Below are 27782 nucleotides of genomic sequence, written 5' to 3'. Positions count from 1 at the left end.
ATTGCCTGTTACACACTATTGCCAAAACCTCAAATTAACCCCCTATATATGAACAAGGCAATTCACTTCCAGGGAGTTGATTGAATATTCATTGCCTTCAGGAATTTCTGGCTGCTATTCTACTTCAACCTATTTTCTAATTAATTTAAGACGTGAGCTTGTTAAAGGGTAAATTTAGCCAAACTATACTGCCAGCACAAAGCCTCACGAAACAGGAGCATGATTTGGAGCATCAGGCATGTAGGTCTGTGTCTCCAATGCCCAATTCATTCTGATTGGAAAATTGGGAGAGCTATGAATCACTGACCCCAGAACATGTTTCTCTAAAGTGACCACTTAAAGCAGAAATTATAAATTAGTAATTTTTCAGCTATTTAACCAAACATATGTAGAAGTAATGACTGATTTTGCTTTATTTTACAAACCTCTAATCACTGATACAAGAAGCATTTTTGCATGAGAATTTAATTTCTGCTCTTAGAAAATAGCCAGTTGTAATGTTAACATCTTCAAGTAAAATCACTGGCAAAGCTAGAACATCCTATCAGTGAAGAAAGTAACAAACAATGGAATGTAGTATGTTAAGTATTCAAATGTGAACTTTGCTGCTCAAAAGCTCTATCCTATACAATTATACATAAAATAAAGTATCGGAACCATATATGCACCATCTGCACTTATTTTGACAATATAGAAAATACCTGTAGTACCCTGCTGGTCAAGTTTTTCAAATTCAGATACTGATTTTAAATCGAAGAGGGAAGAATTTTCAACTGATGATGGATTATTCTCTGTAAAGGACAACAAAAGTCATGGATAAAATAATGACGGCCTTAGCCAATACTATGGAACTTTTTGAGGCAGCCACGCAATGTATAGGTTAGGGGAATATGATTGGTGCTGATTTCATTGGCATTTGCTAAATAAAAAGTGTTTAATAAGGAAGAGGACTATGCAAGAGATATGGTAAACAAGGAGGTTGCCAGGATACTGGATGAGATTTTTAAAAATGTAAACAGAAGGTACTGAGAAGCTGGCAGTAATTAAAGTTAAATTAAATTTAAAGTTAATTGAGGTAGATAAATCACCAGGTCCAAATGGGATACCTCCTAGGTTGCTGAGGAAAGAGTCGAAATTTCTGAGCTGCCGATCATAATCCTACAATCCTCCGTAGATAGAGGGGCAATGCCAAGTGATTGGAGGATTGTAGATGTTACAGCCTTGTTCAAAAAAAGAAAAGGATAAATCTGGCAACTACAGGACAATCAATTTAATGTTGGTGGTGGGGAAACTTTTAGAAACAATAATCTGGGAGAAAATTAACAGTCACTTGGACAAGATTGGACTAATGAAGGAAATCCAGCACTGGTTAAGGGAAAATTGTGTTTGACTGACTTGATTGAGGTTATTTATGAGGCAACAGAGAGGATGGATGAGAACAGTATACTTGATGTTGTGCATATGAACTTTCAAAATGAGCTTGATCAAGTACCACATCTTAGCAAAATTGAAGCCCATGAGATAAAGGGGCAGTAGCAGCATGGTTACAAAATTGACTTAAGGAATAGAAAACAGAAGGTTGTGGTAAATTGCTGTTTTACAGGCTAGAAGGAGGTATCCAATAGAGTTCCCCAAGGTTCAATACTAGGACCACTGCTGTTTTTATATATATTAATGTCTTGGACTTAGTGGGTACAGGACACAATTTTGAAATTTACAGATGACAAAACTTAGGAAGTGTACTAAACACTGAGGGAAATAATGATAGACTTCAAGAGTACACAGACAGGCTGGTGAATTGGGCAGACACGACAGATGACATTCAATGCAGAAAAGTGTAAAGTGATATATTTTGGTAGGAAGAATGAGGAGACACAATACAAGCTGAATGGTACAATTTTAAATGAATGCAGGAACAGAGATATGAGGGTGCTTGTGCACAAATCTTTGAAGGTGGTAGGACAGGTTAATAAAGCATATGTGATTCTGGTCTTCAGAAATAGAGGCATAGGCCGGAATCTTACGCTGGGGCATTGGCCCCGCCCACTGACTTAAATGTCATGGGTGAGCCCGCTGCCATCGGGCCTGAGAGCCACACAGAGATTTTGTGTGGCCCAGACCCTTAATTGGCTTCGGGCGGGACTTCCACCCACTGAGGCAGGAAGTCTCACCTCCAGGGGTTGCTGGCTAATCAGTGGGCCAGCAGTTCCTCAGTCCCAGCAGCGCCACCAGGAGTGGTGGCCACTGTTGGGACTTCATCTAGCTTCAGGAGAATGATGGACACCAGTGCTGAAAATGGTTAGTGGGCTTTCGGGCATCGCTGGGTCAACCAACTGGGCCCCGGCGAGGGGGTGGGGGAGCAATCAGGAAGGCATGGGAGGTGCACCAGCGGGGGTGGCAGGAGCTGCTGGTGGGGGGGAACGCTCCATGGGGCACAGGGTACCCAATAAGAGGGTTCCCCCCACCCCTTGGTCTCGCAAGGAGGTTGCCAGGTGTTACTGGGTGGCCTCCACAGCTGATGAAGTGCTTCTTCCACTGGTAATATAACAGCAGTGTTGGGAGGAGGCCCTTAAGTGACAATTAATTGGCCACAAGGGCCTCATTTGGCCTGGAGTGGGTGGGCTGTTTGTCACCTCCCCTGCCGCTCATAAAATTGCAGTGGGGGTGGCAAGGCAACAGGTATGGCACCTCCCCAGCTCCCACACAATTTTACCACCCCACCCCCACCTGCCTCCAGCCTGCTCCCACAAGAGGCAGAGATATGGTTGAGGGAAGGGCAGGACTGGCAGCCCAATATTCCAGGATATAGAATCTTCAGGCATGACGGGAAGAGGGTAAAAGAGGAGGTGGCATTGCACTATTGCTCAAGGAGTCAATTACTGCAGTAAGGAGGGATGATATCTTAGAACGTTCCTCAAATGAGGCCATATGGGTAGAACTTAAAAACAAAAAAGGGGGCAATCACTTTGCTGGGAGTGTACTACAGGCATCCAAACAGTCAGGGAGAGATAGAGGAGCAGATATGCAGGCAAATTTCAGAGAGGTGTAAAAATAATAGGGTAATAATAGTAGGGGATTTCAACTTCCCCAATATCAACTGGGATAGTCTTAGTGCAAAAGGCTTAAAGGGGGCGGAATTCTTAAAGTGCATACAGGAGAGCTTTTTGAGCCAGCACATAGAAAGTCCTACAAGAGAAGGGGCAGTACTGGACCTAATCTTAGAGAATGAAGCCGGACAAGTGGTAGAAGTGTCAGTGGGGGAACGTTTCGGGGATAGTGACCATAACTCTGTAAGATTTAAGGTAGTTATGGAAAAAGACAAAGAGGGACCGGAAATAAAAGTACCGAATTGGGGGGAGGCAGATTTCAATATGATAAAACAGGATCTGTCCAATGTGGACTGGGAGCAGCTCCTTGTAGGAAAGTCTACATCAGACCAGTGGGAGTCATTCAAAAAGGAAATAGTGAGAGTTCAGAGCCAACATGTTCCCGTAAAGGTGAAGAGTAGGACCAACAAGTCCAGGGAACCCTGAATGTCAAGGGATATAGAGGATTAGATAAGGAAAATAAAGGACACTTATGGCAGATTCAGAGCGCTGCAAACAGCGGAGGTCCTAGAGTACAGAAAGTGTAGGGGGGGTACTTAAATTAATTAGGAGAGCAAAGAGGGGACATGAAAAAACACTGGCGGGCAAGATAAAGGAAAATCCCAAGGCATTTTACAAGTATATTAAGGGCAAGAGGATAACTAGGGAAAGAGTAGGGCCCATTAGGGACCAAAGTGGCAATCTGTGGGTGGAGGCAGAGAACATAGGTGAGGTTTTAAATGATTACTTTTCATCTGTGTTCACTATGAAGAAGGGTGATGTAGGTGTAGAGATCAGGGAGGGGGATTGTGATATACTTGTACAAATTAGCATTGAAAGGGAGGAAGTATTAGTTGTTTTAGAGGGTTTAAAAGTGGATAAATCTCTAGGCCCAGATGAGATGTATCCCAGGCTGTTATGTGAGGCAAGGGAGGACATAGCAGGGGCTCTGACACAAATTTTCAAATCCTCTCTGGCCGCAGGAGAGGTACCAGAGGATTGGAGGACAGCAAATGTGGTGCCATTATTCAAGAAGGGTAGCTGGGATAAACCAGATAATTACAGGCCGGTGAGTCAAACATCAGTGGTTGGGAAACTATTGGAAAAAATTCTGAGGGACAGGATTAATCTCCACTTGGAGAGGCAGGGATTAATCAGGGATAGTCAGCATGGCTTTGTCAGGGGGAGATCGTGTCTAAATAACTTGATTGAATTTTTCGAGGCGGTGACTAGATGCGTAGATGAGGGTAAAGCAGTTGATGTGGTCTACACGGACCTCAGTAAGGCTTTTGATAAGGTCCTGCATGGGAGATTGGTTAAGAAGGTAAGAGCCAATGGGATCCAGGGAAATTTGGCAAATTGGATCTGAAATTGGCTTAGTGGCAGGAGGCAGAGGGTGATGGTCGAGGTTTGTTTTTGCGAGTGGAAGCCTGTGACCAGTGGTGTACCACAGGGATCGGTGCTGGGACCCTTGCTGTTTGTAATGTACATTAATGATTTAGACGAGAATATAGGAGGTATGATCAGTAAGTTCGCAGATGACATAAAAATTGGTGGTGTCGTAAATAGTGAGGAGGAAAGCCTTCGATTACAGGATGATATAGATAGGCTGGTAAGATGGGCGGAGCAGTGGCAAATGGAATTCAATCCTGAGAAGTGTGAGGTGATGCATTTTGGGAGGACTAACAAGGCAAGGGAATATACAATGGATGGTAGGACCCTAGGAAGTACAGAGGGTCAGAGGGACCTTGGTGTACTTGTCCACAGATCACTGAAGGCAGCAGCACAGGTAGATAACTTAGTTAGAAAGGCATATGGGATACTTTCCTTTATTAGCAGAGGCATAGAATATAAGAGCAGGGAGGTTATGATGAAGCTGTATAAAATGCTAGTTAGGCCACAACTGGAGCACTATGTACAGTTCTGGTCACCACTCTATAGGAAGGATGGGATTGCACCGGAGAGAGTGCAGAGGAGATTAATCAGAATACTGCCTGGGCTGGAGTATTTCAGCTATGAAGAGAGACTGGATAGGCTGGGGTTGTTTTCCTTAGAGCAGAGAAAGCTGAGGGGGGACCTGTTTGAGGTTTCCAAAATATGAGGGGCATTGATAGGATAGATAGGAAGAAACATTTTCCCTAAGCAGAGGTGTCAATAACCAGGGGGCATAGATTTAAGGTAAGGAGCAGCAGGTTTAGAGGGGATTTGAGGAAAAAAATTTTCACCCAGAGTGTGGTTGGAATCTGGAAGGGGTGGTAGAGACAGGAACCCTCACAACATTTAAGAAGTGTTTAGATGAGCACTTGAAACATCATAGCATACAAGGCTACAGGCCAAGTGCTGGAAAATGGGATTAGAATAGATAGGTGCTTGATGGCTGTTACAGACACGATGGGCCAAAGGGCCTGTTTCTGTGCTGTATAACTCTATGACTATGAAAATTCTGGCTATAGATTTCAAAAGCCAGTAAGGTGTGCTAAACCTATATTAAACCCTAGTTCAGCCTCAGCTTGAATACTGTGTCCAATTCTGCGTACCACATTTTAGGAAAGACGTGAAGGTTTTGGAGAGCATTCAGAAGAGGTTTACTAGAATGGTTCCAGGTATGAGAGATTACAGCTATGTAGATAGATGAGAGAAGCTGGGTTGGTCTCCTTAGAGGGCTCAGAGGACATTTGATAATCGGTGTTTAAAATCGTGATGGGTTTAGATAAAGTAAATAAACAGAAACTATTTCCAACGGCTGAAGGGTTGATGACCAGACAGTACAGATTTACGATAATTGGCGAAAGAATCAAAGACGACATGAAAAAAAAAATTTTTACATAACGTATGGTTAGGATTTGGAATGCATTGGCAGATAGGCTAGTGGATATATGTTTAATAGTACCCTTCAAAAATACTTGAAGAGGGAAACAAGACGCAGGGATATGGGGAAAGAACAGAGAAGTGGGACAACTGGATTGCTCTTTGAAAAAGCCAGTGAAGACTTGATGGGCTGAATGGCCTCCTTCTCTGCTGTGCTATTCTATGGTTCTATGATGAGAGACTTGTTCAAAAAATGCAGGCACTTGGTATTAAAGGCACTCAAGTTACATAGAGAGAGTGATACTTAGGGGACAGAAAGCCAAGAGTAAGGGAAACAAGATGTTATGTGGATTGACCTGCTGTGGGTAAAGGTGAGCCCTAAGGATTGGTGTTGCAACCACTGTTTTTTTTATTTACATAGAAATTTGGATGTAGTCAAATTTTACTTTAGTATCAAATGATACTAAATTAGGACATATGACAAATGGTGGGGAAGAAGGCAGAACATTTCAGAAGGGCGTAGACATGTTAGTGGAGAGGGCAGATGGGTGTCGTAAATGGAGTTAAATTCAAAGACATTTGAAGATGGTGCATTCTGAAAAAAAATAATCATGGAAGGAAATATAACCTAAATGGTAACAGCACAGACTGGAGACTAAATTTCTGCCCTTTTTGACCCATATACCTCAGTACAAGAACACAAGAAATAGGAGCAGAAGTAGACCATATGGCCCATCGAGCCTGTTCTGCCATTCAATACGATCATGGCTGATCTTGGGCATCAATTTCACTTTCCTGCCTGCTCCCAATATCCCTGGATTCCCTGCGAGACCAAAAATCTATCTATTCCAGCCTTAAATGTTTTCAATGATGGAGCATCCACAACCCTCTGGGGTAGAGAATTCCAAAGATTCACAACCCTTTGAATGAAGTAATTTCTCCTCAACCCAGTTCTGAATGACTGGCGCCTTATCCTGAGACTGTGTCCCCATGTTCTAGATTCCCTGACCAGTGGAAACAATCTCTCAGCTTCTACTCTATCAAGCCATTTCAGAATCTTGTGGCTCAATTAGATTGCCTCTCATTCTTCTAAACTGCAGAGAATATAGGCCCAATTTACTCAGCCTCTCATCATAGGACAACTCCCTCATCCCAGGGACCAGTTTAGTAAATCTTCACTGCACTGCCTCCAGTGCAAGTATATCCTTTCTTAAATGTGGAGACCAAAGCTGCACACAGTATTCCAGGTGCGGTCTCAACAAAGCCCTGTACATTTTTAGTAAGGCTTCTTTATTTCTGCGCTCCAATCCTCTTGCAATAAAGGCCAAATGCCATTTGCCTTCCTAACAGCCTGCTGCACCTGTATGTTAACTTTGTGCGTTCCTTGTCCGAGTACCTCCAAATCTCTTTGAACATCAACACTTACCAGTTTCACACCTTTTAAAAAATATTCTGCTTTTCTATTTTTACGACCAAAGTGAACAACTTCACACTTCCCTACATTATACTCCATTTGTTATCTTGTTGCCCACTCACTTAGCCTGTCTATATTCTTTCCAGCCTCTCTCTGTCCTCCCCACAGCTTACCTTTCCACCTAGCTTTGTATCATCAGCAAACTTAGACACATTACTCTTTGTCTCTTCATCCAAGTCATTAATATAGAGTGTAAATAGCTGAGGCCCAGCACAGATCCTTGCGGCATCCCACTATTCACTGCCTACCAACTTGACAATGCTCCATTTATGCCCAATTTTCTGCTTCCTGAGTGTTAACCAATCCTCTATCCATGCTAATATATTAGCCCCAACACCATGTGCCCCTTATCTTTCCTATTAATCTTTTATGTGGAACCTTATCGAATGCCTTTTGGAAATCCAGGTGTACTACATCGACTGGTTCCCCTTTACCAACCCTACCAGTTACATCCTCAAAAAACTAATAAATTTGTCAAAAAGGATCTCCCTTTAGTAAAACCATGCTGACTTATTCGAATCAGACTATGCTACAGTATATATGCTACAGTATATTTCTCCATGGACCTTCTGTGTCAGTGAGAATTTTGAAAGATGGACAGACAGCAACCTAAATCTGGCTTTGGCTGATGAACATACAAAAAGGAACAATAACTACAGCAACTGTTGAGACTTGTGATTCACATCTCCCCAGAACCTTTACAGCCACTAACGTAAAGATATTCCCTCACCCCAATTAATTTATGTTTAATTCAAAAACATAACACACTCTAACACACTCCTAAAAACACAAGAAGTCAAGAGTAGGAGTAGACCAAATGGCCCATTGAGCTTGCTCCATCATTCAATACCAAGTTCCATTTCATGTGTTTGAGATCAACAAGTCATGGCGTATTCATGTTCCATAATATTTTTTTAAAACATAGTTGGAATGAAGGTAATGATCAAAGTGAAAGCAGAGTAAGAAACAAAGGAGGAGAAATTGAATTAAGTCTGGTTTCAGGCGTAACTCCACACGTGACTTAATTGGGAGCTCATCACATTTTGGGCCCCAGGCCTCATCTCAATATTACAGGTGAGCGGTGGGCTCCTATCAGGCATCCAGAGGCAACTTGTTGGTTGGTTGGTTGGAACCAATTTGGGCTGAATGCCATGCCAGCAGCTGCACTTGGGTAGGTCCTGGGACAGAAGGAGGAGAATGGGAGCACCTGAGTTGCAATCTCACCCCAGTGACTTGAAAAAGTAGTATATTTTATTACAGCATACTGATTCAGTCTGGCCCAAAGCTATTAGAGGTTTAAACATGCTCCAAGCATTGGCTACAGTACACTGAACACATGCTGAAAATTCACATTAACATCTGTACAGTATTGGGCATCATTTTTCATACGTGTGGTTACGCCTGTGCCTTACGGTTAGAATTTTTGTGTAATAGCAACAAGATTAGACACATCATAGAAAACAAATGTAAATTATTATAGAACTGTCAATTCTGTTCTGTATTTCAGAAGAGAATAGGAACTGCTGTTCTACAACAATTCATCTCTGCTTTGATGAAAGTGTCTGAACTTGCTGTCAGAGTCATAGCAAATTTGAGGTTGTTGCTTAGCACATTGTAAGTGTTAGAAAAATTAATTTAAGCCATTAAATCCAATTTGTAGTTGGTACAGGTGAAAAGAATGAAATTGCATTCAATTTGTTTGGCTCCATTCACTTGTCACTTTCAGAATCTATAAGGACGGATAGTGGAGAAAATAGAAAATAGTCTTTATCTCCCATACAAAATAAAACATAAGAAGGTACTGTAGCCCCATGGCAGGGATAGCTGGGAAGTAAATAAAGTTGATTTTGTGAAAGGGGGAAAGCAATGAATGAACTACCCTGGTTCTCTGCTAGCACAATTCTTTATGCCATCTGCAAAATCCTGGACAGATCCTCCAATGAATGAATTCAGATCATTTGCATAAATTGTAAAAAGCAATGGTTCTAACAGCAACACCAATTCCCTCTTTAACTCTGGATCTGACCTCCAATCTCATAGGATTCTAATTAAATAGTAACCTAATGTATTGCATTATGTCAAATGCTTTTTGAAAATCCAAATATGCAATGTCAACCCGGGCTACTTTCATCCACCAATTTGGGAACTTCCTCAAAATATTCAACTAGGTTGGTGAGACTTTCTTTTCCAAAAGCCAAGTTCACAATCTCTGGTAATCTCTTCTCTGTAAAGGTGGTCATATAGAGTCGCTCGAATGATCCCTTCTAGCAACTTGCCTATAATTGAAGTCAAGCTAATGGAGCTATAATTTCCCAATTCTGACTTGTTGCCCGTTTTGAGTATTGGCTCAGCAGAAGGCTTTCTCTAGTCCCTGGAATCAATCCCTAAATCTAGCGAGCTACTGAATATATAAACTTAGCACAGTTCCCATTTCTTTGAGCACCCTCAGTTGAATGCTGTTAAGACCAGCTACCCAAACTATTCTAAGATTCCTTGGCCGAAATTTATGCCCCCACCCACCCCACCATCTGGGAGCAGGCTAGGAGACGGAGGAGCCGTTAAATCATGTGGGAGATGGTGGGTGCAGTGCTTGTTGCCTACCCACCCCCGCTGCTAATTTACCAGTGGTGGGGGAGGTGGCAAACTGCCCACCCCCCCAGCCCGATTGAGGGCCTTAAGTGGCCAATTAACTGCCATTTAAGGGCCTCTTATGGCCACTTCTGATGGGCACTTCAGCACCTGAGGCCGCCTTGTAGTAACTTTGGCCTCCTTGTGGCCTGGGGGGCCCTCTTGTTTGGGCACCCCATGCCCCACAGAGGGTCCCCCCCAGTAGTACGGGTTGCACCCTCTAAAACAAATTTTCCTGCCCTAGACTCCGACTACCCCTCCCCACTCGCTGGGGCCTAGCTGATTGTCGCCGACGAAGCCCGACCCCTCCATTCAACGTTTTGGAGGCCAGCATCCATCATCCACTTCTCACTGGGTGCAGTCCCAGCAGTGGCCACTGCTCCCAATATCACTGATGGGAGTGAAGAGCTGCCGGCCCTCTGATTGCCAGCAGCCGCAGAGGGTCAGAATAAGCCCCAACTGAAGAAGTTAAGGACCTGGGCCACATCATAACACAGTGTGGTTTCCAGGCCTGGAACAGATGGGCTCTCCCCCAACTTTTCAGTGTCATAGAGTCATACAGCATAGAAACAGGCCCTTTGGCCCATCATGTCTGTGTTGGCCATCAAGCACCTACCTATTCTAATCCCATTTTTCAGCACTTGGCCCGTAGCCTTATATGCTATGGCATTGGGACCACCACCTCACCATTACATTATGGCCCTTATTTTTTCCAAGATTATATCAGCATCTACTTAGTCACATGGAACCTTTATGTTGACTGAACATTGCATTAGAATCATAGAATGAAACATGATGAAAAGAGGCCATTTGGCCATTGTGCCTTTGCCAGCTCATTGAAAGAGCTATCCAATTAGTCCGACTTCCCTCCTCTCTCCCCATTGCCCTACAAATCTTTTGAAAGTTATTTTTGAATCTGCTTCCCTCACCTTTTCAGGCAGTGGATTCCAGATCAGAACAACTCATTGCATCTACAGTTATTTTCCCCGTGGAGTCTCTGGTTCTTTTGTCAATCACCTTAAATCTGTGCCCTCTGGTTCCTGACCCTTCTGCCACTGGAACCAGTTTCTCCCTATTTACTCTATCAAAACCCTTCATGACTTTGAACATCTCTATCAAATCACCCCTTAAGCCTCTATGCTCTAAGGAGAACAATCCCAGTTTCTTTATGTAACTGAGGCCTTTCATCCCTGGTACCATTCTAGCAAAGCTCCTCTGCACCGTCACTGAGGCCTAATTATCTGTTGCAAATTCCACTCTTAATTCTCTCAGAAATCTAGGGGGAATTTTTTGCAGATGGCGGGGTTCACGACGTCAGGGAAAACTGACGCCGAGATCCCCGTGTCGCCTCTTTTTCGGAAGGCCTGCCGAACCTAGTGCCAATCAGGCACTTAACTGGAAAGTAGAGGGCCTTCCATAGGATTTAGGACCCCATCGCGGGAAGTCCCAGCCTTGCAGAGCTCCCAACTGGAGCACCACCAAGGAGGTGGTGACTGCTGCTGTAGTTGCAGCGACCAGACACCGAGAAGTGGCACTGGAACCAGGCTTAAGTTAGGTCAGGGCGGGAGGGGTCGGTGAAGACCTCTCTATCCCTAATAGGCTCCACTCCTCTTCTTACTACTGGCATACTATTTACATGCCGGTAGAAGATCTTTGGATTCCCTTTTATGTTGACTGCCATGCTATTTTCATATTCTCTCTTTGTCAGTCTTATTTTCCTCGTTACCTACCCTCTCATCTTATTGAATATGGTCTAGTTCTCACTTGATGAGTTCACCTGAAATGCACCCGCTTTTTTTGTTTCATCGTGATCATCATCTCTATCTCCCTCATCAGCCAAGGAACCCTGTTCTTGCTTCCCCTACCTTTTAGCCTTGATGGAATGTTCCTAGCCTGTACCTGAAGCATATCTTCCTTACCGATAACCCGTTGTTCCGATACAGCTCTTCCTACTAGTCTTTGGTTCCATTCTACCCTGGCTAGATCCATTCTCATTGCATTGAAATTAGCCTTCATCCAATCTAGACATTCTACCTTATTTTGTTCCTTGCTTTTCTGCATTACGAGTCTAAACCTTATGATACAATTATTAAGTGCCCTGTTCTTGCCATTTTTAAGCCACTTTCCATTATTGCCACTACATCATATTCCCATACTGTTATTTGTGCTTGTAGCTCACCAACCTTATTCACCACACTTTATGCATTTACATACATGCATTGTAATCCTGTCTTTGCATTCCTTGTAATCCTTTCCATCTAATTCAGAACTACTCCCTTCTCTAGTATTGTCTAACACTCTCATTCTGACCCCACCTAATACTTTGCCATTTCCTACTCTAGTGCTATCTTTCTCTTCCAATTCGCTGTGCACCTTGGTGTTCCTCGCTTGTATTATCTCCTGGTTCCCACACCCCTGCCAAGTCAGTTTAAACCCTGCCCAGTAGCACTAGAAAATTGCCCCGCAAGCAAATTTATCCCAGCTTTGTTAAGGTGCAACCTATCCAGCCTGTACAGTCCCACCTTCTCCAGAACTGGTCCCAATGCCCCAAGAATCTAAAATTCTCCCTCCTGCACCATCTTTCCAGCCACATATTCATCTGCACTATCCCCCTATTTCTATGCTCACTTGTGCGTGGTACTGGGAGTAATCTGGAGAGTACTACTTTTGAGGTTCTATTTGGTAATTTCTTACATAGCTCATTAATTCTTTCTGCAGGACCAAATCCACTCTTCCTCCCTATGTTGTCGGTACCAATGTGGACCACAACTTCTGGCTGTTCACCCTCCCCTCACAGGGTGCTCTGCAGCCATTCAGTGACATAGTTTATTTTCTCTCACAGGTTCATTATCAGTTACCTCCCAATTGTCCCTTACATATATGGCTAAACGCCCTCCTTTTCTGACACTTTAGTCCTTTTTGAACACTCCATACTCCTGATTGTTACATTTATTTCATCCCTGTGTTTAGAAATGTTTCTGATATTCCCACCACATTGTTATTCCTCACTGCATTCAATTCTGTCATCTTATTTTTCAAGCTCCTCACATTCATATATAAACATATTGTTGTAAATTTTCCTCCTTTCATCGTCTCCAGCATTTGCTTTCTTCCTGGTCTCCAGTACTTGTGTATTTCACGGAAGTTCTATGCTCATACCCGCTTGTTGATTACTTTGGGTAAAGGTTGGTCAATCAATGTTAGGCATTAGGCAAGTAAGTCAAGCACTCCAGGTCCCAACATGACTTGAGAGTGTCTGAGGCATAAATGGAACTACTAATATTGATATCGAAAAATAGGCAGATCAGTGCAAGACCAGATAAATTAAATGGTCTATGTTTTTTCCTATGTTCTTAAGAGATGCCAACAGTTCACATTATCAAATAAATTGTGAATTAATTATTGAAATTACCTGTGAATGGCTGCTGGCCCTTGGCATCAACATCAGCAATTGGATTTGAAGTGATGAAAAGTTTACTGATGGTGGAGGATGGTACCTCAGGTTCTAGCACGTACATTGAAAAAGAAACATTTCTTTGATTGAGAAAATCAGCTAACATTGTAACTATAATAGAACTTGTGGCACAGCCTACTATGCTTCACCATTCAAAATAAACCTTGAGGGAAAAAAAATGAGCATTTATTGTGTATTGTCTAAGCAGCAAAAGTAAAAGATGACTGAACCATCTTAGGTTTGGGGTTTATTTGAGTTAAGCCAGATAAAATTCACTGACTGAAATGAGCATTTCTTCCATTACACTTATATTGTAACTGCTAATGTAACTACCATAAACCTAAATATAATACCATATGATCTAATAATCATGCCACTTACCCAACAAATCTACTCCACTGACAAGACTGGTGTCCCACTTTTACTCAGGGCATGCCTTGAAATATTTTTTCACTGTAGATTTGTCCAATGGTGACTTCCTCCAGTTTCTATAATGGGCCTCCTCTGCTAGTTGGTCCAGTTTTACCTCTGAGGAATACTTTTTCTACCCGGATCAATGTTCAAGGTTATCCTAAGCTGATATTCCAGAACTCAGGATTTTTTGGCAAAGTTTCCATTGGTCGATGTTCGAGTCTCCTAGATCAACACTTCGTATTTTCTTATTAACAGTGAAAACTTCTCCCAGATGCTTCAGGTTCTGAATAACCCTCCATACACTCTTCTCAGGCGACAGGGAAAGCTGATTTTCCAATCCTTACTAAATGTTCCAGAGCAAGTTAAATTCCCAACAAACTCTCCAAGCCCTGTACAACCACAACTCTCTGCTTTCCTCAATGGCCACTCTGAACCCTAGTCCATGTTAACTTTCTCGAAGATAAAATTTTATGAAAGATAAATCCATTACCACTTTTAGAGACAAATAAACTAAAATATTTTAAGATTTTGTTCTTGCTGAGATAAAATGCCTATTTAAATAAATCTCAGGAGGGAACAGTTTACAGAAATAAATCCAAAAAAGTGCTTTTACTGTAAAAATATCAGCAATTATTCAGAGTTTGAAGATTTGGAATTTAATCTGTTTCATTAAGAAAATAGCATTACACATGTGAAGTTGGACATTTTTGTTACTTCGGCCATTCCGCACAGGCACAAATGTACAGCAACCAAACTTCAGTCGCCTCCATTTAGCCAGGTTCCTGGTTTCAACACCAAGGGGCAGAATGCGTGTTGGGCCCGAATAAATACGCTTCATTGTAATATATTGATTAACCTAACCATTGTAGCCAGTAACCAAGCAATGTGCTCATGCAAACAAACAATACTTTTTACAGCAAGAACACAGTATATTGCCAACTCAGACAAATACCATGATTGAAAGGAAAGGGTGCCGGAACGAGCCAGTAAAGAAAGGAGCAGCAAATTGATATAGTGAAGCAAACTCTTCAAGCACATTGATTAATCTCGAATTTAGATACTATATCAAAGTGAAATTAACTGTGATTGTCATGCTATACAGTTCTTGCACGTATTCAATTAGACACAATTTATGAACCAAGCAATTTGCTTTGTAAAAGCATCTAGATTTATATCTGTTATGAAGTAGTGGCCAGATAGTACAATTCCATTCAATGTGTAGCATTCTAATTTGTCAGAATATAGAAGCATCATAATGAATGGTATGGATGACAAGTGACTCTGTGAATAATGAACAGAATGTATGCTGAAGTGCATATGATACTAGAATGAACAAATGCACATCATGCTTTGTCTATTGTTGAAACTACCTGTGAATTGCTGGTTGTCCACAGCGTTAAGTTCAGAAGTGAAGATAAATGAACTTTTGGAGGAAGGTATCTCAAATTCTGCAATGTATCAAATAAAAATAGAGCTCTGTGATTGAAATTATTAATTGACACTATTGTAACTGTGGTAGAACACAACAGTCAGAGTCTGGGCACTTGTGTTCAACAACAAAAAGAGAATTCATCAAGAACATTTGAACATCAACTATGTTTTGACCGAACAATGTATTTTACAAAAATACAATGTTAAAGTGACCTCTGGACTAAGCACCTGAAGCAAATGTACAGAATCAATAGGAAGAAGAGCAATGGATGGAATGTGTGCCAATAAATAGAGACGTGATGCTTTGAAAAGACACCACCAAGTTGTGAAAGCTCAACGTAATACAAATTTGTGCCATTCACGGTAACAAATTCATAAAACTTATTTTGATGAAGACCACATTACAAATCATGTGATAATTTTATTCACATAACACAACATATTAACGAAGTTCCGATTATGACTTATTAATAGTGAACAGGAGAGCTGCAGCAATGAAGAATCATTCCCTTTGTCATGAATCAAATGTGGAAACACAATTATCTCAGAGAAACCTATTAAGCTACGATATTCAGTCCAGCTATGTATTCATAGCGTCATTAGTTAAAGGAAGCAAGCAGAAGAAGATCTTTAGATAAAAACAAGAACGGGGGAAAAAGCATGAAGGTCTGAACAATATAAACTGGCCAGAGGTGGTTCAAGGTACCAGAGTAATAGAAAGGATATAACAATGGCTACGAATGATTGGGCCATTCAGCTATTCTGGCCATTATATTCTTTATAATCTCTCATGCCTTTTCTCACTTCTTCTTTCATACCTAAAGATCTTCAATTACTTGTTTATTTTAACCATTAACGACGATGAGCTTTCTACAAACACATTCAATAATTACAAGTCAAAATACAATGTGCTAACTATTCAACACAATGCTTCAAAGTGTACTTATTCATATAGAGCACTTCAGCAAACAATGCTTCATGTATCATACATATGAAAACAAAGGACAGTAAAAGATCAGCTTGTTCATTGAGCCTGCTCTATAAAGTTATGGTGTAACCTCTGCACACCATAAGTCCCATCTGCTCCCCCCTTCATCCACTCACCCAGCCATGCAATCTCCTGTGACAGACACGCAATACAGACAAATCCTTAGGCCAATTTACGCAAATATTCTGGGAAATTCCTTTCTACCCCAGAATAATGTAGTCCATTCAAGATGAGAAGTATACCGACAAAAGTATAGAATCCATCTTAACTACAATGCTCTATCATAGAACTGCACAGTATTAACCTAGTAATACATTGCTCTCATGTATGCTAAGATAGATGTCAACTACTAACCAGGAAATTAGTTTCACAAAAGATCTTAAATTTACTTCTGTCCAAAATATATTCTATTGATCAGGAATCCACTTCATGTAAATGCACTAATTAAATTCTCTGCTAGGCAATCAGATTTTCTGAATTTAACGATGCTAATATCTGACTAGGCAATTTTCGTACCAAGGCATGCTGTTCTATTGACTTGTAAATCAAGCCAAGAAAATGAGAACAGATAATAACGATAGCATTCACATATATTAAAATAGAAGCCAGTTCACATCTCTTATTGAGAATACCTTTGGTTTGCTTTGTGTCCATGGCATCAAGTTTAGATGTTTTTAAAGTGTTGACAGGCGAACTGCTGGAGAATGGTACCTCATATTCTGGAATTTATTCATAGAATACAAAGAAAACATTTCTGCAATCAACTGGATTACTTTGCACATTAGCACTTGAGGTAGAAGACAAATGTCATAGCTCACAGCATACCTAATTTACATATCAACCATGAAAACAGATGCAGTGTAGAGGCCAAGCATGATAGAATAGAATGATCAAGCCAAGCAGTCCTCTGGAGTAATCTACCTACTGCAGTTTACTGGTTTCACAAAAGCATTCTAATTTTACTTCCATGCAAAATTGTGACTTACTAATATGGTTCATGCAAATGTGAACATTGAATTCTGTGTAAGTGCTAATTCTTTCAGAAGTTCCAAAGCAACAGAGCTGAATGTTCTTGAGCATACCATTTAAGCAATTTTGTTTTACAAAATTATCCTAATTTATTGCTGAATATTATTGTGTATTGACTGTGTAATACACTTTGTACTTGCACACACTATGTGACAATCCTGTTTTTCAAGGGAATGAAAGCAAAAAGACTGATAATTGACAAAGTGCCTGTGCTGCATTCCAGTGATGCACAATCATCTGTGAACAAAGTGCCCATCCATGCTATATCATTTCTATGTACTACCTGAAATCTGCTCCCTTTGCGTAGAATCAAATTCATAAATTGTATTTGATATGGTGAGAAATGAATTGACAGTGGACTGAACCTCGGGTTCTGTAATTTAGTCAGAGAAAAGGAAAAGGAAATTCTGTCATAAGTACACAAGAAATAGGAGCAGGAGCAGGTCTTCAGTCTGCTCTGCCATTCAATAAGATTACAGCTGAACTTCTACATCAAAGCCACTTTCCTGCCCTATCTCCATATTTCTTGATTCCTTTAGTGCCCAAAAGTCTATTGATCTCAGTCTTGAATACGCATAATGACTAAGCATCCACAGCTCTCTGGAGTAGAGAAGATTAACAACCCTCTGAGTGAAGAAAACTCTCCTCATTTCAGTCCTAAATGGCTGAGTTATCCTGAGTCTATGACTCCTAGTTCTAGACTCTCTGGTCAGGGGAAACAGCACCTAACCTGCCCAGCCCTCTAAGAATTTTGTGCGTTTCAATAGTTCACTTCTCATTCTTCTAAACTCCAGAAAATATAGCCCCATTCTTTTCAATCTCTTTTCATAGGTCTGTCCTCTCATCCTTGGAATCAATATAGAGAACCTTTGTTGCACATACTGTAAGGCAAGTATATCCATCACTAGGTAAGGAGCCCAAAACTGTACAAAGTACTCCAAGTGTGGTCTCACCAAAACCCTAAAAAATGATCTAAAATACCAACTGACCTCTTGTCAAATTGGCAGGAGATAAAAGTAATTCATCAACATCACAAGTTTATGCTTCAGAAATGAAAACACTAAAGAAAAATATGTGAACTTCATTGCATATGGACTATGTAATGCATTTAGCAAAAGAACTATATAGTACTAGACTGACATGATACAAAAGCAAACAAACTTGTAGTTGTTACTTATATATTTGTATTAATTAATTCGTTTTATTAGTATTTTTATTGTATTGCTTTATTTTATTCTAATAAGGAGGCTCTCAATTTCTCAAGCAGGACTCTGATGCACATTATTACACCAGTATTTTCTGATTGCATAATAATATAGCAACTGCAGTTTATGAAAGAAGTCACCTGGTGCCAACACTCAGTGTACTCAGAGAAAATTTGGTATATGCTCCAGAAAATATTGAACATATTTTAATGGCTGTTCTGTTAACAAAAATATTTTAACGATCAACTCATGTACATTACCATACGCCAGGTAGATTTTATAGCTAAGTTGAGCTAAACTAAGCTAAATCACAGACACTAATTTCTCCAATTGTTGATGACACATAGTATAAAATTAAACTCTCACCACTCAAACTTCTTGGTCATACAATACAATCTAAGCAAATAACTTGATGCAAGCAGAAAGTGAAAGAAACTGGCACACAAAGTAAGCTACAGGAGATATAAATTTACAAAACAATTCACCCAACTTTGGAAATTAAACTTGCTGCACAAGATGCCGCATCCACATAAAGAAGCATCACACGTGTCCACTTTAAGAAGATCAAGACAATACAAGCAATATAATGACAAGAGGAAGACAATAAATACTTTCATTAGCTAAAGAGTATACTTCATGAAAACACACTGAATAACACAAATGTAATATCTTAAATCAAAGGATTGATGGGGACAAAATGAGACAAGACAAGTGAAACATTAGTCAACAAAAATGGATTGACACCTTTAAAGTTTATGTGTTCAATCTTAGCTGGCATACTTAATGCAATAGAGAGTATATTGACTCAGCAAAACAGCTCATCCAACAATGCAAATGGTGCTTTCTACTATAATGCTCACAACTATGTTATACCTATTTCTACAACTACCTGTGAATTCTTGCTTGTCCATGGCACCAGTTTCAGAAGTCGTATGTAAAGTGATAATATTTGAGCTGATGGAGGATACTGCCCCATATTCTGCAATGTATTTTGGAAAAAATAAATAAATTCTTTGACCATATGGGATAAATGACATCAGCTGTAGGAAAAGACAACATTTACACTTTCCACTTTCAACACATCTGATTAATTTTTCTGAAATGGAAACAGATGCAGTGTATTAACCACAGAGAAAAAAGTGTCTGTGAAACTGGTCAATCTTGAAATTTAACTAGTGAACATCCTTGACTAAACCATCACAGCTTGATTGCAAAAAAGTACAATATAATGATTGAATGATGTGCTTTTATACAAATTAAATTTGAAATGGAATCTGGATCTCAGTTTTGGAAAAATTACATATAATTTACTTTTAATATAAATATAAATTGATCACAAGGTTTTTTTTTAGCTCCTTTGAAGTATGCTTATGTCTATGTACTTCTAGGCATGACCAGGTAAAGAGTTTACACTGACACTCTAAACATTGACAGTTGTGAAAGCATTCCGATTGATAAGTGTTATTTCAACAATGAACAGCTTTCACTGCAAGACTATGAGAAGACAATTATTGAAACTAATGTGGCATCCAGATCAGAGAAAAGGTGAATTAAAATGGCTTGAAGCTACTTTTTAAGGATGCAATAACTGTCACAATCTGAATGTTTAATCATGATTCCTGAAGCAAAACAAGCAACATTTCTATGACTGAGAATAATAACTGATATTATAGTAGAAGACAACTGATTCAATTCCACCAAATTTTATTTGATAACATTCCTGCAAAGCACCTGCAAAGCACCTTGGGATCTTTATTATGTCAAAGGTGCTATATAAATGTAAGTTGTTATGATTTATTAGCAAAAAAAATTATTGCATACTATCCCAATAGAAAATTAAGGCCTGATTAAAAAATGCAACATTGAAACTTTGGCTCAGTCTCAATCAAAACAGTCACAATTAATCAAACCAAAGCCTCAAATTTGCTTTTTAACCACAATTCATGCACTATTATAGCTTCCTCCAATAGACTCAAAACAATGCAGTACCCACCATTATTAACTTAGTCTAATGCAGTGCCAAGGAATACACCTCAGGCTTTCACAAGCCATTTCCCATGACATGAGGTTTCAAAACAAAACTGGTGGGCAACAAATCCCTAAATAGACTAATGTCTTTCAAATTCCATTGTAGGACTCCATATTGGATCCATTAAGTTTTCCTCTATGGAGGCTTTCTTCTTGGACTGACATTCCAGGTCTTTCTCAGAAAGATTTAGGGCCCTGAGTCACCAAAGCATGTGCCACGCTCCTGGCTTCTTCCAACAATCGATGCAGTCTTCCTACTCAATACTTGTAGCATTCTCTGGAATAATTGTTGACCCATTCTCCAGTGTTCTCCCAGGATGACACTGACCTTGCTGCTTACTTGCACTACAATGTTCTTATGAATCTTATTGGCCCTTTTATCATAGAAGATCCTATGCCAAGTTGATCTTTTTCAAAGGTGGATGCTATAGGTATGAAGTACAACCTAGAATTTCCTCAAAATGAGTTATGCTGTTGTTTCCTTTTTATTTGTCTGTGGTCTGCAGAGGGAGTTGCATGCAGGTTTCAATGTTTTCTTAAAGGGACAGAAATGTTAATAAATTTCTGTTTTGACCTGGTCTAAGAAGCAAATTTCAGGTGACCCAGTTTTCAAATCTATTATTTTCTCCCTCATTCTTAGAAAATAATAATTATGTTCAAACATAACTATCTGTATGTATGGAAGCCTAGCATGCATACACCACCCTCAAACTGTCACTTTAAAATATCACACATTGTCACACAAGCAAAGCATGCCAGATTTGCATCGGATTTACTCAAATTTCATATTCACAGGACAGAAACAGATCACAACCGAATAACCTCGGGGAGAAAATCCAGTAATTTCCAGCTGGTTCCTTCTGACAGTGATAACTCGGCATCTCAATTTCAAAACAGACGACCATGTGCCCACAGGAAGTAGCTGAACCATTCTTTTACAGGGATAGGTCTGGATAAACACAGCTTCAACTTTTCAGTAATATCACAAACAATGCCATGATGAGATTAGCCAGCAGATGCAATGAAGAGAAAAAGACCTCGTCAGAGACAGTTGGAGGTGGGGGAATGAATGACAGAGACAAAAGCAAACTACTCCGAGGGCATAAGGATTGATAGTCAAATAGTGAGTGATGTCTATTAACCTTAAACAGGTAGATAGGTTTTCTAACCTGTTATTTGCAGACAGAATAGGTTAACAAGATAGAGGGAGAGGTACCAATTTATGGGATGGTTGAGAAAGAATGTATTACAAGAGGAAGAGACTATTGAAGGAAAAAAGGAGAACCTTTGAGGAAGAGACGAGTGAGAATATGGGAAAGAGAAAGCAAGAGAAAACTCCATTGTGGGGCAGTGGGACTGGTGGAGGATGCAGATGGTGGGTGTGCTATTTGACCCTAATGGGACCAGGTGGGACAACTGCTGTCATGGTTTAAAGGTCTTTGTTATAAAATAGCATATCTTCTGATTCAAAGCCACGAAGGATCAATCGGCACTATTTAATTGTGTAACACTGCATTGGTTGAAATAGAACAGTAAAATGAATATTCACATATCCAATAAGTATAAATACCCTTGACTTATTCAATGAAGAATTTTTTTGTGCAGCATAATGCATTGACCAAGGAATGGTAATTGTAGGAATACAGTCCAGTAATTAAACTTCAGGTAAGACATTACACAATGACTCACCAAATATGTATCATATCATTCATTGAGCAAAAAGCAAATTCAGCCTACTAAGTAAAACAATGGCCAGGAGATTCCTTGGAGCTGATCCTGCATTACTTTGTCGGAAGTGCAGCAAGTTTCTGTCACACTTCTGGCAACGCTGATGGAGCAGGAGAAGCTCAGAGAAATTTCCTTGCCAATAAGTTCTAGGTAATATACCAAAATCAAATTACAGTGAAAGAGCCACATTATTTTTAATTTAGATGCACTGATATAAGAGGAATAAATGTGGAATACGAGAGAAGAACAATGGGCAAGATTCAGTGCATTGCCTAAGCAAAACACTTCTTAAAGCTCAACAATAAATAAAATCAATTTACTGTTTGAGAAAATGTATATTAACTAAGCGCTCTTGTTAATTACTGACTGAGATGGAGTTTACTAACAAAGTGAGTTAAGGAATTATGATTGATGATATTAATGCAACATATATTTCTTATACACATATTACACCATGATATGACGCAGTGATGAGAACAGATACATCTATCTCATATCTATTAATGGCACTACCTGTGAATTGTTGGTTATCCATAGTATCAGGTTCAGAAGTTGTGTGTGAAAATGAGTCTTTAGAGGATGGTTCCACACGCTCTGTTTTTTCTCCAGATACAAACACACCTTGTAACAGATTTGAAAACATTTCTTCATAGAGGGGACAATGCAGTATGCTCAATGTCCATAGAAAAGTTTCATATGAACAAAGGGGCACAATTCATGCAACAGTAGGCAGCCTAAATTTCAGGTAAGAAATGGTGTAGCAACTGCACCAATATACTTCATTAAGCACATTGCATAAAATCCATGCTGCAACACAAATAAAAATATTTTGCATAACTTTTGTGATTAAAGCAAAAGGTGTGGAAATAGAAAGTACACATAATAATCTGCAGATGCTGGTAACAAACCGAATAAGACACAACATGGACAAACATGTAGTCCTTCCAAGCAATGATTCTTCTCATTTAAATAATGTGTAGTGCCTATCCAAGATAGGCCTTATTTAATCATTGAATACATTGCTTATAAATGCTCCACTTGCATGCATTTTGCTGACCAGTCAGTGTACTTTGCAACAACATCCTGATTTACCACCACATTAACGAAAGCCATTGACCAGACAAGCACTTTGCGCTGGTGCATGCTCATATGTGACAAATGAATGAATCCTTCAGTGATGAATAAGCCATAGAACATACAGTATTGATGTACATTTATGAATATAATATGCACAGTGATTATGCTCATTTCAGTAGTCACAGAGAAATAGCTTTCCATGCTTTATCATTTCAGCTACCTGTGAACTGTTCTTTGTCCATGACATCAAGTTTGGAAGCCATGTTTGAACTGGACGGAAATGAACTAGTTGTGGAAGACACCTCAGGTTCTGCAACGTTGTTCACAGAAACAAAAGAAAATGTCTGTGATTGCTAATATTATTTGATGTCATAGTAACTGTGATGGATGAACCTATGAACATACAACAATGACGCACAGGAAAAGACCCTCTAGTCCAGCCTGTTCCACACAATTGTGATATCTTGTATATCACATTATATACACTCCACCTCACCCAAAAACCAGGAGAGACAAAAAACAGGTCAAAACTATGTGATCTCTCAGGAGAGACCAAAAAACCCAAGTCAAAACCCAGGGCAATTGGGGAAAAAAAAAGACAGTCTGGAAAATACCTTTACAATCCCCCATGGTGATCAAAATTAGTCCAGGAGTTCACTCTAGTTCTGAATTCCTTGTAGCACCTACTCTTAGCAAAAGGAGACCTCTGCCCAAGCCAGAAACAAATGACATAAGTCATGACTTAAAGTTCACCAAATTCATTATAGATTCATATTTTAATCACTTGGCCTACTCCTGCTCCTAATTTGTATGTTCGTATGTATGTTAGTGCTTAATGGCTGAATTTTACTGGTCCCTTGACACCATGGGTCACGGTGCGGGGGCTGGTAAAATGCTGTGGGGAGAGGCCGCCTGCCACATTGAGAAGGGCCCGCCGCATATTACGGCTGCGGGACTTCAGTGCGGCCCCACCCACCCCCCCCCCCCCCCCCCCCCCCCCCACAGCGGCGAGCCCTTCATCTAAATGTGCAAATGAACATTTAAAATATTAAAATAATCTTATCTGCAGGCAGTGGCCGTCCCACTCCGATATTACGGCCGCCGTTTGTGCTCCACACACCTTTGGAACTCCATACGGAGTTCCGGGAGAGAACCAGGTGGGGAGGGGGAGTAATAAAATTTTCAGGGCGGAAAGGGTGGAGGAGCGGGGAAATCAATTTTAATTGGACATGGAGATGGTGGGAAGGGTTTGAAGGGCAGATGTAAAGAGGTTGGGGGGGGAAGTGCGGGTTGGGTAATAAAGTTTCATTTTGTGCCGATGTCCCTTAAAAGAACATTGGGGGGATGGGAAAGGGCCTCCATTATGTCTGTAATTTTTATGCAATAATTCTTCATGATTTACCTTTAAAAATTTAACTTTCTCCTAAGACCTTACAGCCCTTTAAAAATGGCGCCGGCGCCATGGCGTTGGATGCTGTTGCCGGGGACGCAGCAGCCGCTACATCTACTATTTAAATGAGCTCCCGCGCGTAATATCACGGACGCTCCTCCGCAGCCGCTGAATGCGGGCGCTGTGCTGAGCTTAAAGGGCGCCACCACGGAGCACGATGCCCTAATAAAATCCAGCCCGATATCAATTGAAAATATTTCATTTGGCGAAGATATGTTACATCAAAATCTACTACAAATTACATTTATTTTTGAGACAATGTACTTTATCTGAGTGCAAAGACTTCAGGATAAGGAAATAAAAGATGAAGATAGCACCTAAGAAATGGAGTACTCTCAAAACTTCATTCGATTTCAAAATACTGCATGCAGGATAAAACCACCTCACATAAAAAGTACAAAATATCTTCAAGGCAAAGGCATTTTTAAGGTGTAATATTAATTTTTAAATCCATTCCCTTCAATTGTCGAATAACCATTACAGCTCATCCAAACACACACATACAATTAAAAAGGAAAACAAGGTGGGAAATAAGATTTCAAAATATAAATATGAAACAATACTCACTCCTTCAAAAGTATACTTATTATTCTCTAATTGTGATCCTAGATAATAAATCAACATAAATGAACCAGAAATACGTCCTATCCAAAACCAGCAATAATAAATAGGTGAGATTTACTAATAGATTAAGATACAGCCCACTGATAAGAAATAAAAATTTGTCCTATTTGCAGAAACTATTTTTTCATTTAGATGCAGCGTTTTGGCTAAGCAATCCTCTTGTTTGAAATAATTCATGTTTAGGCAGTGCGCTTTATAGAAGTATTCTGATTACAAGTATGATATTTGACATTCACCAGGAGTTGCCTTTCTGGCAAATGCAACATTAAAGTTGGTACATCATCAATGCGTCTTTAAAGTTCTACTGATCATAAAATTGCTTTGCAGGTCATCTACTTTACATATTACAGTATACTGACCTGCAATGCATTTGAAGCCAAGGTACTCAATTCCTAATATTTTTAGAGTTTCCACATATTGGCTAGATTTTGTAGTCTCGCTGCCAGAAGCGACGGTGCGTGCGGAAAATGGCAGCTGTCCCCAAAGGGACTTGCGCTGCTACAATTCTACAAAGGCTGCCTCCTTCCCTATACACAAAGTCCAGAGTTCACACCTCCCCCACCCATTAGAGTGCAGAGGTCACCCCTTCCCCAATTTGGTGGCACCAGCTTTCCCTGGACGGGAAAGTGAAGGCGGGTGAGTGCCGCTCGTTGCGCAGAGGATCAGGAATTGAAAGCAAGATTGCTGTGGTTTATATTTTAATTCATGCAAATGTATTATTTAAATATGTTAAGTCAGATTTTCGGCCGCCATAGAGCTTCCCCGCCGCTGGGAAGATCAAGCCCGATAATCCCAGCATTGGGTTCTGTGGCAGCTGCTGCCACTCCGATTTTCCGGCACCTCCCCCTAGGCCCCGCCACCACGGAACCTGACGTTGGACTGAGAACAAAATCCAGCCCATCATTCTCTATGAAAAAGGCAGTTCTATGATATAACAGTTATCAAACTACCTGTGAATGTCCGCATATCAGTGGCGACAGGTTCAGGAGTTGTATTGACAGATGAGATGCTGAAAGATCGTATCTCAGGTTCTGTAATTCATTTCAGAGAAAACAAATAAAACTGATATTATGTGTACGATGGTAAAAATCAAATGCAATATTTTTAGGTGATCAGGATTTGCAGCACAGCAATGTAGTGGATTGAAACACAAACAAGCTATGCAACAAGAGTGACAAGAAACAGGTTTGTGGCAATGATGCCACATAGGGAAGCACAGATCTCAACTTAACAAAAGCAAAATACTGCGGATGCTGGAAATCTGAAACAAAAACAAGAAATGCTGGATTCACTCAGCAGGTCTGGCAGCATCTGTGGAAAGAGAAGCAGAGTTAACGTTTCGGGTCAGTGACCCTTCTTCGGAACTGACAAATATTAGAAAAGTCACAGATTATAAACAAGTGAGGTGGGGGTTGGGCAAGAGATAACAAAGGAGAAGGTGCAGATTGGACCAGGCCACATAACCGAGGATTTCCCCCCACTGTGGTTGACAGGGCCCTCAACCGTGTCCGACCCATTCCCCGCACCTCTACCCTCACCCCTTCCCCTCCCTCCCAGAACCGTGACAGGGTTCCCCTTGTCCTCACTTTTCATCCCACCAGCCTCCATATCCAAAGGATCATCCTCCGCCATTTTCGCCACCTCCAGCGTGATGCCACTACCAGTCGCATCTTCCCCTCCCTTCCCCTGTCAGCATTCCGAAGGGATCGTTCCCTCCGCGACACCCTGGTCCACTCCTCCATTACCCCCACCACCTCGTCCCCGTCCCAGGGCACCTTCCCTTGCAATCGCAGGAGGTGTAATACCTGCCCCTTTACCTCCTCTCTCCTCACTATCCCAGGCCCCAAACACTCCTTTCAGGTGAAGCAGCGATTTACTTGTACTTCTTTCAATGTAGTATACTGTATTCGCTGCTCACAGTGTGGTCTCCTCTACATTGGGGAGACCAAGCGCAGACTGGGTGACCGCTTTGCGGAACATCTCCGCTCAGTCCGCAAGCAGGACCCTGAGCTTCCGGTTGCTTGCCATTTCAACACTCCCCCCTGCTCTCATGCTCACATCTCTGTCCTGGGATTGCTGCAGTGTTCCAGTGAACATCAACGCAAGCTCGAGGAACAGCATCTCATCTACCGATTAGGCACATTACAGCCTGCCGGTCTGAACATTGAGTTCAATAATTTCAGAGCATGACAGCCCCCCACTTTACTTTCATTTTTAGTTATTTTTTCTTCCCTTTTTTTTTGGCATTCCTTTTTACATTTTTTACAATCTTTTTTTGTATTTATTTCAGTTCATCTTAGTTTGTTCAGTTTGCTCACCCACTGTTTTTTTCAGGTTGTTTTTCTTCAGGTTTGTACT

At 40.6% G+C, this 27782-nt stretch overlaps 1 protein-coding gene across 14 annotated transcripts in view; it reads right to left on the bottom strand.

Moving 5' to 3' along the window:
* The window catches only part of LOC137374607 (fibronectin type III domain-containing protein 1-like), a 323625-nt gene that overhangs the window by 150142 nt on the left and 145701 nt on the right, over positions 1 to 27782 (bottom strand). For 12 of the 14 annotated variants that reach the window (XM_068040959.1, XM_068040964.1, XM_068040968.1 and 9 more), the window contains 9 exons: positions 26375 to 26455; positions 23571 to 23660; positions 22787 to 22894; positions 19407 to 19496; positions 17596 to 17685; positions 16916 to 17002; positions 15235 to 15312; positions 13409 to 13501; positions 702 to 791 (listed from right to left, as the gene is read on the bottom strand). In XM_068040959.1, the coding sequence (XP_067897060.1) occupies positions 702 to 791; positions 13409 to 13501; positions 15235 to 15312; positions 16916 to 17002; positions 17596 to 17685; positions 19407 to 19496; positions 22787 to 22894; positions 23571 to 23660; positions 26375 to 26455 (807 nt within the window). The remainder of the gene's footprint in view (positions 1 to 701; positions 792 to 13408; positions 13502 to 15234; positions 15313 to 16915; positions 17003 to 17595; positions 17686 to 19406; positions 19497 to 22786; positions 22895 to 23570; positions 23661 to 26374; positions 26456 to 27782) is intronic. The other 2 variants (XM_068040963.1, XM_068040971.1) reach the window with 2 other exon arrangements.

Source organism: Heterodontus francisci, chromosome 10 (genome assembly GCF_036365525.1).
Source record: "Heterodontus francisci isolate sHetFra1 chromosome 10, sHetFra1.hap1, whole genome shotgun sequence".
In the NCBI taxonomy this organism is placed as follows: domain Eukaryota; kingdom Metazoa; phylum Chordata; class Chondrichthyes; order Heterodontiformes; family Heterodontidae; genus Heterodontus; species Heterodontus francisci.
The sequence above is the reverse complement of the archived record's forward strand: the minus strand, read 5'-3'. Positions and strand labels throughout refer to the sequence as shown.